Source organism: Gasterosteus aculeatus, chromosome 3 (genome assembly GCF_964276395.1).
Source record: "Gasterosteus aculeatus chromosome 3, fGasAcu3.hap1.1, whole genome shotgun sequence".
Taxonomy (NCBI): domain Eukaryota; kingdom Metazoa; phylum Chordata; class Actinopteri; order Perciformes; family Gasterosteidae; genus Gasterosteus; species Gasterosteus aculeatus.
Window position 1 is genome coordinate 17,724,623 of NC_135690.1, and position 12,609 is coordinate 17,737,231.

Genomic DNA, 12,609 nt, shown 5'->3' on the forward strand with positions numbered 1-12,609 from the left:
AGAGCGGCGTCACGCGCATGGAAGCGCCAACATTAACTTAACAATCAGCGTCTGGAAATGAGTCTTTTGGTTCACCGGCCACAGCCTTGTAAAGTTAAAATGAATGATTTCAAATGAATTGCCGCGGAGGATTCTTCTTTTTTTGAATTTTTTCCCGTCACTCTCCAGCACAATTAGTAAAGTTTGTAATTCGTAATGGAGTTTGACTACATTTCAAATTAAAAGAGCGCATCGGGATCTCATACGTTACATGGACTTTTGATATTGATATTGAAACCTTTCAGAAACCTCTAGAAGTCATTTAGAATGAAGCTGGTAACCTTTGTCTAACAAATTGATTGATTAATATATCGTTTATTATATTATATATATGCATTAGTTTGCATTTTTCTTCGCTATTGGTCCCATTAGTCGCTTAAGACATAGAAGGCACATTTTATGACTTTCATTAAGACTTGCCTCAAAGGACATAAACCTTCTTCACTTCTTCTGTCAGATCTAAGAAATAATGAATTTAATGACATGAAGTTACCTTTTAAATCAGAATGATACAAACAGCGGATTTTCCTTTTGCATAGTGGACGACAACGTCTACAATTCAGGCACCATAACAGGACGTAACTTAAAGCATCAGTAAAAACCAAGGTTGCAGAGTAAATAAAAATACCAGGTGTTCCAGGTTGTCATGGTGACCAAAAAGGAGACTAGCGGCGCGATGAATGCAACTTCCTGTGGTAGAAAAACGGTGGGGTGGCTGATGCTGCATGGTAAATGGATTTGAATATAATACGGCTTTCATATTACATGTCATTCACCTATTCACACCCATTCATACACCGATGACGGGGGGGGGGCACCATGCAAGGTGCCACCTTCTGACATTCACACCAGCGGTGCAGCAACTCGGCGTAAAGTTTCTTTCCCACAAGCGACGTGAAGTAGAAGAGCAGGGGGATGAAACCTCACCTCCTCACTCTGCTAAACAATACAAAATGCAACCCGATGTTACGATACGAGAAACCAGGCAGTGACACGAGGTACTGCGGTGAACCCTGGAATGAGTGGCTTCCACAAAACCAAGACATTGTTAATGTGAGTCTTCTTCTGGAGAATATATTATTAAGCCTCCGGACAGAAGAAGGAGAAAAAAAATAGTATGAAAAGAACTTTGGACACTACTGCCGATCCAAAGTCTACGTGCTGCTGCTTCGCTCGGCTTCCATTGGCTCGCCGGCGGAGTGCGGGCGATGTTCAAAAAGCGGATCAGCCACAGCAAAAGGAATTTTAATTCCTGCTTCCAAAAGCAGATTTCGCCAGCGTGCCGCTTGGCGAGTGGTAACTTGGTAATACGTTGACCATGTTTACAACAAACATTTCCCACTTCCAGCTCACCCGCTCAGCACGACGATGAAGTCCATGACGTTCCAGCCGTTCCTCAGGTAGGAGCCTTTATGGAACACAAAACCGAGGGCCAACAGCTTTATGCCGGCCTCGAAGCAGAAGATCCCGATGAAGTACGGCTCCGTCTTCTCCTGTGGAAGCAACGGACGGGACCGTTTCAGCGTTAATATTGTCACGGTGGAGCTCATCTCAACGCTTCCTGTCTTCCTCACCAGTCTCTTTGCCATGGGGGTCTTATCCTCTCCGGGGAGGTGCTGCTCCAGGGCCAGGACGACACAGTTGGCGGTGATGGTGGCCAGGATCATGTACTCGAATGGTGTAAAGGCCACAAAGTTAAGGGAAGCTTTTCAACACAAAGAGGAAACTAACACGTGCAAATAAAACTAATTCTGATACAAATACATAACGATACATTGTGCCTCATTAAACAAAATATGCATATTCTGAGTTAAACAAGCCCACATGTATAAGCCACTATCGATAGGAGCGTTATTCTTGATCTAGATAAACAATATTTTTTCTGAATTTTTCGAAAAATACTCTAAAGAGCATCCGTGCGAGGTTTAGTGCAAAAGACCTGGATGGTTGGATGATTACATGACAGATGAATTATGGCACGGTTCATATTCTCTGGCGTTGGAGGCAATCTGTTAGAGAGACGGCAGTATCCATGGCAACGTGCTTTTAAAAGTGTTCACCGCTGAGAGGAGAAAGAGGCAGGTTAGAGAGGGAGGTTTAAACTACACAAACTACACAAACTACAGCGGATCGCACGTTTCCCGCTGACGCCACATTCACTTCAGTGTGTCACATCCTCAGCACGTGATCCCCTCGCTGCTGGGGGAGATCTGTCAGAAAATGAATTTCAAGTACTAATCCTAGAAAGTAATTATCAATGATGAGAACATAATAAGAATTTCATGTTTTTTATCATGTAATATTTTAGAGCTGAATTGAACTGCCAATTAATTGATGGATGGAATACCAAAAAGAAACCCACAATTAAGTAATTTTTTAAGCAGAAATGTTGAGCACGATGTAGTTCCAGCTCCTTTGTCTCATACAGGGCGTAAATGTTGTTGCCGCCGACGTTTTGGGGGAAAACTAGTTGCAGCTTTAAGGTACTTGAACGTTTGTGTTGATAACCTCAAATCATCCAAATGACTCACAACTGGATCCCTGCACGAACTTTAAATAGGAACAAGACTCTCACCTCATCTCTCACCTGTCACAGGTAGAATTGAATGGGAGATCACATTTCTGCGTCTTTTGGGTTTTCTAGTTTGAAGTTTTGAAGTTTCAAAGTTCCCGTTATTTCGAGGTGCTCTTGCGTAGCTTCTACGTTTTCTCAGTAACGGCGTGCACCCCGTCGCATTTTTTCCTCCCGGCTGAAACACCTGTTGCTGTGTGTGTCTTCGTGGCCCCTGAGGACACAGTACATGTGCACACGTGTGAACGAGCGCCGCTTGTGACCCGTCCGTGCCGGTGACTTCCAGTCCCGCGGAGTTCCCATGAGGCAGCTGCTCCTTGTTATTAATTTCCCTGCGTTGAGTGAAATGGGGTCAGTGACTCACAGAGGAGGGGCCGCGATGGGGGCCCCTGGGACCCCCACTGACTCACGTCGACGGGTCCACGTCGTTGCCATCGAAGACAGAAAATAGCTGAAGTGGGAAATACTTAATAAATCTCGCCCCCTCCAGCGGCCCTTTACTGTCTGTTGCCTGCAGCAGAGACGTGCTGGTTGGGGACAAATCACATACAGGAATCCATCTCATGGTCCTAACAGCTGATTATTGGGTTTGTGAATTGATTAATAGGATGACAGGGTGGGTTTATCTGGGCCTTACTTTTGCACTTTCATCAAACTTTCACTTCATTTGTGGCTGTTTCTTTTTCACCAGCGACATTCATGACGTTTGCAACAATATATTAGTTGTAAACTCCATCAAATGTGCTGAAAGAAATTCAGTGAATCAGTACGATCGAATCTCTAAATGTTTGGTATTATTTTCACATAAATACTTTAATTATTCCTCAAAAATGTAAACTTATATTCTGCAGTTACTTAATCAAAATTAAATTCTCATATGCAAATGAACAGAAACCATTGGCCGCCTGGATGGTAGAGAAAAAAAAAGTAAGAAAGCTGGTCAGCAGGGATGTAATGAAAGGCTGCAATGCATTTATCTATTGATTGCTTTTGAGATGTTTCTATGCCTTCTTTAAAGAAATATCAACGGTGAAAGACAAACAGATACGTATGTATAAGTATGAAGTAATATGCAACAAACAGAAGCACATGGAGCAGGTGCAGCAGGAGATTCCGTGTTGCTCCCTCTGGTAAATGACGCAAAGCGATTAATCGACTATTACTGCACTAGACGGTTGATTTTCTCTGGCAGGATCCTTTCACTTAACTCTATGGTGCACGTCCTCCTACAATGGGCAAAAGAAGTGCCGGCATCTTCTAAACGTGTGAGAAACACCATACTGCAACACCCCAATCGTGCACGAATATAAAAAATCCAACAAACACCATCGCAGCGAAGGTGAACGCATCAGCTTTTCACTTGCAGTCTCCAAAGTTGGGACGCTGTGAGCAATATCTGGGTGTCACCCGGCCAATACTCTGACATGTGCTGCTTTCACAGCCCACGATCCACCACAGTACCACCGGCCAGCTCTCTCCCACATACCTCTACCTCCGTGATACCGACAGTCACATCTCCATGCCGCCTGGCCAGCTAGTCTTGACCACTAGCCCCACTCCCACTCACAAAGCAGAGCCGGCGGTTAGGTAACAGTGGGAGACTGGCATGCTGCACTGAAGGGGGTGTAAGACAGGAGGAGCAGTGGGTAGATATGGCAACTGATGCCGTTTCAAAATGTAAAAGTATTGCACGAGATTTATCGGGGGAAAAAAAAACTCACTAATTAAAGCAAACAAAAACAAACTGATCTGAGTGAAGGAGACGAGGACACTGAATGGATTCGGACGCTTGGCCTGCAGTTGGTGGCTCTCCACATTTATGCACTTCAGCACCCAGCAGATCATGTTAAATGAAATGGCTGCACCTGCCGAGGAAATAACACTGCTGCTCTTTGCTGGAGCTGCACAAGTTCAGGGGAGATAAAGCGCTGGGCCGCGGCGCTGTGGGCGTACAACCGACACCCACTCACGAGCACCACGGCAGCAGAGCCGTGCGCCTACACATGCCGCCTCCACAGTGAGCAGAGCTGCCTCCAACAATCACCACATGCTAACTTTGTGTCACACCACATTCATTAATCTCCCGCTTCCACCAGCAGCTGGAGGTCACATGAGAAAACACCAAACACGTAACAAGAAGTTGTGAAGCGCAACACATGAATCTCCCCCTGCAGGTGTCGCGCGCTGCCCGTCGCTGTCCGCGGTGCTGAAGCGACAACTTCAGAGCACGTTTCCTGCGGGAAGGATATGGCCATTCGATGATCCGCCTCGCGGTTCTCCTGATGATGTTGTCCTCTGCGAATATGAAGAGCGACCGGTTGACGGTGAGGCAGTTCTGCCGGTGGGGGACGGGGTTGTACATGGCCATGGTCCGGGCCCGCTGAGCCTTGGCTTGCCGTATGGAAGCCGTGAGCCCCGCAGCCACCGCCGCCGCGTCCTGTCCCTCCCCGCCGCGCTCCGGGTCCCCGTCTCCGGAGTCCACCGCGCCGGAAGCGAACTCGTCTCCGAAGCGAGCCATTCTGCAAAAGAGATGAGGAGACCACCGGCTTAGATTGCTGTTTTTTTTCCCCCCCGCTAAGTGGAGCGAAGTGGGGAAGGAAAAGAAAAAGAAAAAAGGATCCACCTTTAATCCGGTGACCGCTTTTCGAGCGCCAATATTCCCCAAAAGTTGCGGATTCCTATCACTCCATTTCCACAAGAAGAAAAAAACCCGGGTTATATCATTCAGTCGGCTAATATTCTAGGAGAGAGAATCAGGCGAACAAGCGGCAGAATCTGGTCATCTCTGGTCTCCCATCCGTTTAACAGCGCGTTACAACCAGTTCTGAGCAACTTTTATTGTGCGTCTGTAAACTGCGGGCGAGCTCACATCCACCGAGTCAATATCGATTCTCTATCAGCGGTCCTCTGAGATGGGACCTGACAACGCGGCAGCTGCGTGATCAAAAACTACTCTGTGCTCATCGGGGAGAGAAATCCGAGGGAAGTCTTCGCAAACTTTACGCATCTTCTCCACCCGGCAAACTTGACAAAAGGAAGATCTCACGTGAAAGGAAGCCGGTGAACGCGTCTGGGACAGATTCTTTAAATTATAATGAGGAAAAAAAAGGTAATTCTCTAATGGGTGAGGAAGAAGCAGCGGTGGAGTTGCTTGAGTCGCCAGGTGATCCTTCGGTCGTTTCACCTGCTGGAGAATGAACACGCAGCCAGCAGCGCAGCGGCACCAGCAGCTCCCTCCCACGGCCCAGTTTCATGATGGAGATTTCAATCTGAATGAAGGCTGCTGGAGAGGAGGGACATACATTTTGTAACCATAGCAATTAGAGTTGGCTGAGGATGAACAAAAACAGTCTTTAAAAAAAAAAAAAAAGGAAAAAAGAGCCTATACACAGCAGGCTGTGTGGGTATCAGAAAATATGTAAATATGTTAGTGGGTGCAGAGGCAAGGTGTGAAATTATATTTAATATTAAAAGGAGAGACAATGCAGAGACAAACAATTAAAGGTGATTTATAGCAAAGGGGCCTCGCTCATTTCCCACAGCAGCATTGTCATATTTTCATTAATGGACACAGACGTGCACTATTAGAAACATTTACAAACTAGGCCATTGTGCTAATATTGGAGTAAAAATAGAGCATGAAATAGATCGTAGGGCTGCTCCCTTTTTGAGGGGTCGTTTTCGTGCTCAGTGCCACAAGTGAGACCTTGTTGGGCAACCGGGCTCCCTCGCTCCATCTGCTGCTCTCCTCCCTTCCCCACCGCTCCCTGAAGATGACCACTTCAGCCCCCCCACGGACACGGCGTTATCCAATCGAGGCTGAAGCCGCTTGTTTGCCACTTCAAACCAACGCAAAATCAAACCGGGTCATCACCCCTGACACGCGACGCGACCCTTTCCTGCTGGCTGACACACTCCAACGTGCAGCAGCACAACGCAGGTATCAAAGTGTGCAGACGGGCAGCGAGCGGGGAGGGAGGGGGGGAGGAGGGGGGGGGATTGCAAAAGCAAGCCAAGAGAGAGTGACAAATATACGCTTGGCAAACAAGTCGGGATCTGGGGGAGAAGAGGGAGAAAAACAAATCGATTCAACAGGATATGAATAAGTGCATCTCGTCCTAATCTGCATGAAGCAGGCGGGCGTTTCACTTTCATGCAAAGCAGGAAGCAACAAAAGGCCACGCTGACCTACTCAGTGCAGCATGCAGGATGTAACAGGGGGGCAATTAGCACCATTTGTACAATCGGCTATTCTGCACAAGCAATATATCTCACAATCACTTTTTTTCTCACTAAAAATGCTATTAATTACAAAAAAATAATGCACTTGTTAGTGAACTAACAGAAAATATTTGACCATCTCTGCTATCAGTACATTTCTGTGTGTGTGTTGGTGTGTGTCTGTCTCTCGCTCTCTCTTTGCTGTTGTTTCCATAGCGACATAGCTCCCTTGAATTCCTGCGCCGTTCGTTCTTTTCATTTCTGCCAACAAAAGCAATGTTGCACAATGGAGCAACCTCTTCCTACAGACATCACCTTCACCCGACACACACACACACCCACACCGTGCATCCATCAGGGTCATTGCACAAACAGGAAGCAAACTGACAGCTCCGCCACTACAAGTCCGTATATGATCAGCTGTGTTCTGCTTTAGGGCTGTTTGGGCTTTTGTTTCCTCGCAGCCGACTCAAAGGCGTCCGAAAATAGCTCGTGTGAACTGTTAGCGGATCAAAGCAGAGGAGCTCACATGCTTGGACCCCTACCAAAGTTTTAATAATGACATTTTACTGGGAGAGGAAAAGGTCTTGACGGTGAGGCCACGTCGGCCTACCGTGTGGTTTTATGCCGGCGGTCCAGCGGACCACGTCTTTAGAAATAGCTCGCAGGAAGACAGGCGAAGGGAGGCTGCGGGCGACGGGGCGCCGCGGGTTCAAACGTTAATGGGCTTACTTTGTGCCACAACTCTGAAGAGCATTTATATAATTGCAGACAGGCTTTCATCCAGCAATGACTGGAGTGGTTTTTAGCATTTTATTTTTCTTGCTGTTGCCTGGCAACAGACATCCTCTCATACTGAGTTGTGTCAGTTCAATTCAACCAATAACCGCCACTTATACCGGCGCTGATTGGCGTGACGGCGTGCACGGTTTACCTAGAAGCATGTTAACGTTGTTGTTACGTCAGATAAAACTCTGCAGATCAACGCCTAAATTAAGACAAGGGTATGTTGCAAATTCAACAGTGACAAAAAATAACTTCCCTCAAAGGTCATATTGTGCAGAAATTTAACATCACTCGTTGATCTTGTGTTTTTCTCAACATGTTACACAATATGAACATTTCAGTGACTGTTTAAATCAACAATGTACAAATTCAGCGGCCGAGCTGTAAATGCATCATCCGATGGTTTCCTGTTGCTTCTACTTTGATGCCCTAGCATCCCCTAATGGACGAATGACCGCAACACATGCACGAGCTCTCATATTAATGCTCGGCTGTTCTTTTCTTGGTCTCCACGTTTAATGTTTTGTGCGGTGGCTGCTCACGCATTCAACACTACGCAGGTTACAAATAAGAGCCTTTGCCAACGTTAGTGGTCGAGGACAAAACACTGACATAAGTCTAATGTTTAAGTGTCTGAATGCGAGAGAGAAAAGTAAGAAAAAGATGGAGAGCCGGTGAGGGGATGACAGTGAAGTGGGTTTGAGTGGGCGGTGGCGGTAAAGAGGAATCAGAGGACGTAGGAAGGAGGATGGGGGCTATTGGCGGGTTGTGGGGGCGCCGCCATTAAAAGCGCTACCCAGCATCTGATTACAGTAAACCGCGTCAGCAATGTTGCACAGATGTAAAAATACAAAAGAAACAACCGTCTGACCGATGAAAGCAGAGGGAACTGATTTGGTGAAGCACTGCCGGACACAAAGGGAGCCTCATGCGTCGCTGGTACGGAGCAACATTTGAAACAAGCACTTTAGTGATTGCTGGATAAAGAATGACACTTAGGGTTGTTTTGTTGCGCACACGTTAAACATGTAAACCACGTAAACCGCACGCAGCCCTAGCAAACCCCGTTTTGAGGGTTAGGACGTCTTCGATGCGTGATTGGATTGGAGTTATATTAAACACGTTTTTAAGAACACAATGACACTCAAAATGCATTTTGGTGGGAAAAGTTCAAAGTAAAAAATAAAAACTCACAATTTCACAGGTTACCATTAAATCTCTCTCCTAAAGATGTGTTATTATACAGCTCGTCGGTTCATTGTGGCTAACATGTTAGCACAAAGCTACACGAGAGTCTCCGTGGCTCCACTCAGCTCCTGTGTGACTAAAAGCTCAAACTAGGTCACTTTGTGTGCCTTACATGTAATAATTGTTTTAATTTAAGTTGACATTTTAACATTGGATGTTGTACTGAGTTTTATTACAAAGTTAAACAATATTGTAATCTGGGTTCTTCTGGGACTCTTGGGGTAATAATCTCCTCCAATCACAAGCATGCATTCGCCCAGTAAAAGTGTGCAAAAGGCGTAGTCAGCCAATCAGGATGTGCCCACCGGAATACGCGCGGACCACCGGAGTATACGAGTCGTGGTCCCGCGCGAGAAGCCTCAGCCTGCGGCGGCGGAGCGACGGGGCCCTTCCTGTAGAGGGCGCCGCCTGTGCTCACAGAACCAGGGATACGATATCGTGACCTTTGCTCCCACGCAGGGTTCAAGAGATTCAAGCTAAACCTTTAGTTTATCGTCATTTAAGCCAATATTCATTTAAAAGTTATAGATTAGTGCAGCTTAAAATGAGGCATCATGGCGGAGAAAGAACTGATGGAATTAATATCAGTTTGGAAGGAACAGAGCGATCGTTGATGTTAGTTACTCTCGTGCTTCTCCTGTAATGAGTCAAAGTCAAAGTGTCTGCTCACCATTAGAATCAAACATCACGTTGTTATTGTGATATTTCACAGCCTTGGACCTCGTTTGATGTTTAGAATAAAGGCTTTTGGCTTCACTGTGTGTTCAACGGCTGACCTTGACCTCCGGCGGCCGTCCTTTTGCCCCGGACACGTTCCTCCTCCTCCTCCTCCTCCTCCATGGAGATGTATCATCTCTACACATGCAACTGAAGATGGATCATTTGCCTCTGAATCTCTTTTGTACTTACTCCCACTCCTTCCTGCGGGCCTGCGGCGTGCTCTGGATTTTGTGAGCCTGGTGAGCCATGATGATGTCTTTCTGCTCCACGAGGCCCCCGCGCCGCCGCTGCACGCCGTGGGGGCTCAGCGACCCCGAACCCTGATCGGACGAGGCGTCTTCCTGACCGCACGGCACGTCGAAGCTGGCGGCTCGAGGGGGCAGCCCCTGGTACTCGGAGAGGCCGTGGGGCACCTGCAGGGAGCTGGAGCGGGCTCCCTGCGCCAGGCCGTGGCGGGGGCTGGCCCCGGACGTCCTCCAGGGCTCAGGCTCGGGGAGGGACAGGGAGGACTGCACGTGCGTCCTTCCACCTGGACCGGAGCCGGACGGGGACAGGGGGCCGGGCGAGAGGGAGCGGGAGAGGGACTGGTCTGAACTGGCGAGCATCTCTACGGGGGACGGCGGGCGGGGGCGTCACCATAATGCTGCAAGACGGGACAAAAGGGGGGGGGGGGGGGGGGGAGGACGAAAGCGTTTATGAGTGAGAACTGGTGACACACGTGAAACATTTCACATCCAGCCTGTCCGCTCTCTCTGTGTCTCTATTTTTAGCAGCGATAGCTTGGCTCTAGCGACCGTGTACCACATTGATCCAGGTTGTAACATGTCACATGGATTTGTGCTCCCCAGACGGCGAAAGCCATTACCGCACCTGCCTCAGGTACCACGAGTACGATTTGCTTATTGTCTCACCTTCATTCAGCAGATAAAGCGACGGCTTCAGAATCAATGCAAAAGGTGTTACTGTCTAAATCTAAAAAAAGGAGGCAAAAGACAAAGAGGAACAAACGCTTCGACCCAGCAGGAGACATTGAACGCTCCACTTTCTTGCTTTAACTTGGTTGTGTGTGTGTGTGTGTGTGTGTGTGTGTGTGTGTGTGTGTGTGCGTGTGTGTGTGTGTCTGAGACAGAGAAGCAATGAGGGAGATGAGGCGTTTGAGGCGAGCCAGTCAGACAGACGAAACAAGGTTCTTCCCACTCAGCCGACTCCGGAAAAAGAAGAAGAAGCAGCAGCAGAAGAAGAAGAGGACGACGCGCGCGGGGAGCGCTGATCGCGGAAGGCGCGGTGACTCACGCGCACGCAGCGGGGGGGGCTTCCTCCGACATGAACCGGGCACGGCGCGCTCAGGCTCTCTGTCGGCGTGTGACCCCCGCGGAACGTGCAAGTTCACGAACACAGCGGGTCAGAGGGGAGATGAAATCACGCGCACGTCTCGGGTTTTTCCCACGTTGGATGAAAACGCGCATAAATGAGACGGATCGGTCCGAGAGGAGCGTCGCAGCGGGGCGCCTGAACGCAACGATCAGCTGTGTGCCAGATGTTGTTATAAATAACATTATTCCCCGATCGCCTCTAATTAGCGCACTGAAACAACTGGCAGCCCCCCCCCTCCCTCACCCCTCCTCCCCCTCGTTAACAGGTACTGTTCATTAGGACGCAGCTATTTATTTGCATTGTTTTTGTAATTCCTGCGGAGTTGATGAAGAAGTGAATAGATGGATCAGACGCCACAAATGCTCACAGGAGGGGAGCGACGCCACAGTGAAGTAACGCGACGATGAACGGACCCGAGGCGCGCGCGTTCCCCTTACCTTGTTCCTTCATCGTTCAGGTGGATCCTCCGAATCCAGCCGCTCCCACTCGCTCCTCCACTCAGTTTGCAGGGTTTTCGAAGGTGGTCTGAGGACGCGTTTTCTTCTTCTTCCTCTTCTTCTTCTTCTTCTTCTTCTCCCCCTGAGTGGTGATCGCGGCTCGCTTTTTTTGTTTGTTGTCTATAAATACCGCGGCGTGGCCGGCAGCCAGAGGAGCGCGGGCTTCACGTGAAGAGGCGCGAGGCGCGCGGATCAATGCCCGTCATCCTCACCGGCTGAGCGGCGGGGACGTGACTCACGTCACGCGGCTCACGGCGGACTCCGCGCCGACACCGTTCAACCCGCCCGCAGGTCGGAGTCACGTATTCGGGTTGATTAATGCAACAGGTGCGCGTGATGGTGACCGTGCGCGCTGACGATGGGGCACTAAAGCCGCACACCTGACGCACACCTGACGCACAGCAGGTGCAGCGACAGAGGACTTCCTGGAGCAGCAGGGCCGCCACGGGCCTTTTGGGGGGGGAGAGGGGCACAGGTGTAGATTTGGTTTATGCCCCCACCCCTCAAAAATAAAGTATTCAGATCCAGAAGTAGAAGAAAGTAGAAACAAACACAGCACTTCAGTGTTATAATAATAGTACTGTAGTAGTTTTATTGCTAATACATCAACATGTAATGAATGGGAGGAGCTGAAATGTTTGCAGATAGTTCCTTGCAGGAAACTTCCTATAATCAGGATTATAAAATGTGTACATTCACATATACATTTGTTCTTTAGTTGACACTTTTGCAGCATTCAGCCAGGAGAGTACAAACAAAAAGTACAATTTCTTCAAGAAAGCCAAACTACAAAGTGGTTTGAGTTTTTAAAAGAAGTGTAAAAGCAACAATTAAAACAGCTGAGTGGCATAACATTGTCTTTCTTGTGACTCACCAGAAATTATCTGTTCTTGAGTTATTCATTTAGTAACGAGTAGACTTTTAAAATACTCTGTTTTTCTCAGAGCGACGCTGCGTGGAAGATAATTGTTATTGAAATAAGGTGCTGGAGCAGATGTGTGTTGTGAAGGTGTTTCTTATTGTGTGCTTTTCAACGTTATCGGCGTGCTCGCTTTGGGGAACGTGGCGGTGAGTCGCTGTAATGATTTGAAATGTCTGATGCTGTTTATGTTTAGTAGCCAACGTAAAGGTTTGACGAGTGAACTCAAACTA

The 12,609-nt window shown here is 48.1% G+C and overlaps 2 protein-coding genes across 3 annotated transcripts in view; both read right to left on the reverse strand.

The window, feature by feature from the left end:
- Positions 1–3,524, reverse strand: part of LOC120815831 (voltage-dependent R-type calcium channel subunit alpha-1E) — a 29,242-nt gene extending 25,718 nt beyond the window's left edge. For both annotated transcript variants that reach the window (XM_078099879.1, XM_040170844.2), the window contains exons 1-2: positions 1,614–3,524; positions 1,393–1,532 (exon numbers count right to left, since the gene is read on the reverse strand). In XM_078099879.1, coding sequence (XP_077956005.1) covers positions 1,393–1,532; positions 1,614–1,706 — 233 coding nt within the window. In that variant the 5' untranslated portion in view covers positions 1,707–3,524. The remainder of the gene's footprint in view (positions 1–1,392; positions 1,533–1,613) is intronic.
- Positions 3,525–4,572: 1,048 nt separating this feature from the next.
- On the reverse strand, positions 4,573–11,532 carry LOC144405571 (uncharacterized). Its single transcript, XM_078099880.1, has 3 exons — positions 11,398–11,532; positions 9,776–10,229; positions 4,573–5,130 (listed from the first exon to the last, which is right to left on the reverse strand). Exons 2-3 carry the CDS (start codon positions 10,189–10,191, stop codon positions 4,662–4,664), a joined length of 885 nt encoding a protein of 294 aa, XP_077956006.1. The 5' UTR covers positions 10,192–10,229; positions 11,398–11,532; the 3' UTR covers positions 4,573–4,661.
- Positions 11,533–12,609: the final 1,077 nt, after the last annotated feature.

What these genes read in the sequence shown, in the direction of transcription:
- LOC144405571 (XM_078099880.1), bottom strand. Translation starts at nt 10,191, where the DNA reads ATGCTCGCCAGTTCAGACCAGTCCCTCTCCCGCTCCCTCTCGCCCGGC. An exon ending in GCCCGCAGGAAGGAGTGGGA is followed by an intron (nt 5,131 to 9,775) that starts GTAAGTACAAAA and finishes TCTCTTTTGCAG; the next exon opens with AATGGCTCGCTTCGGAGACG.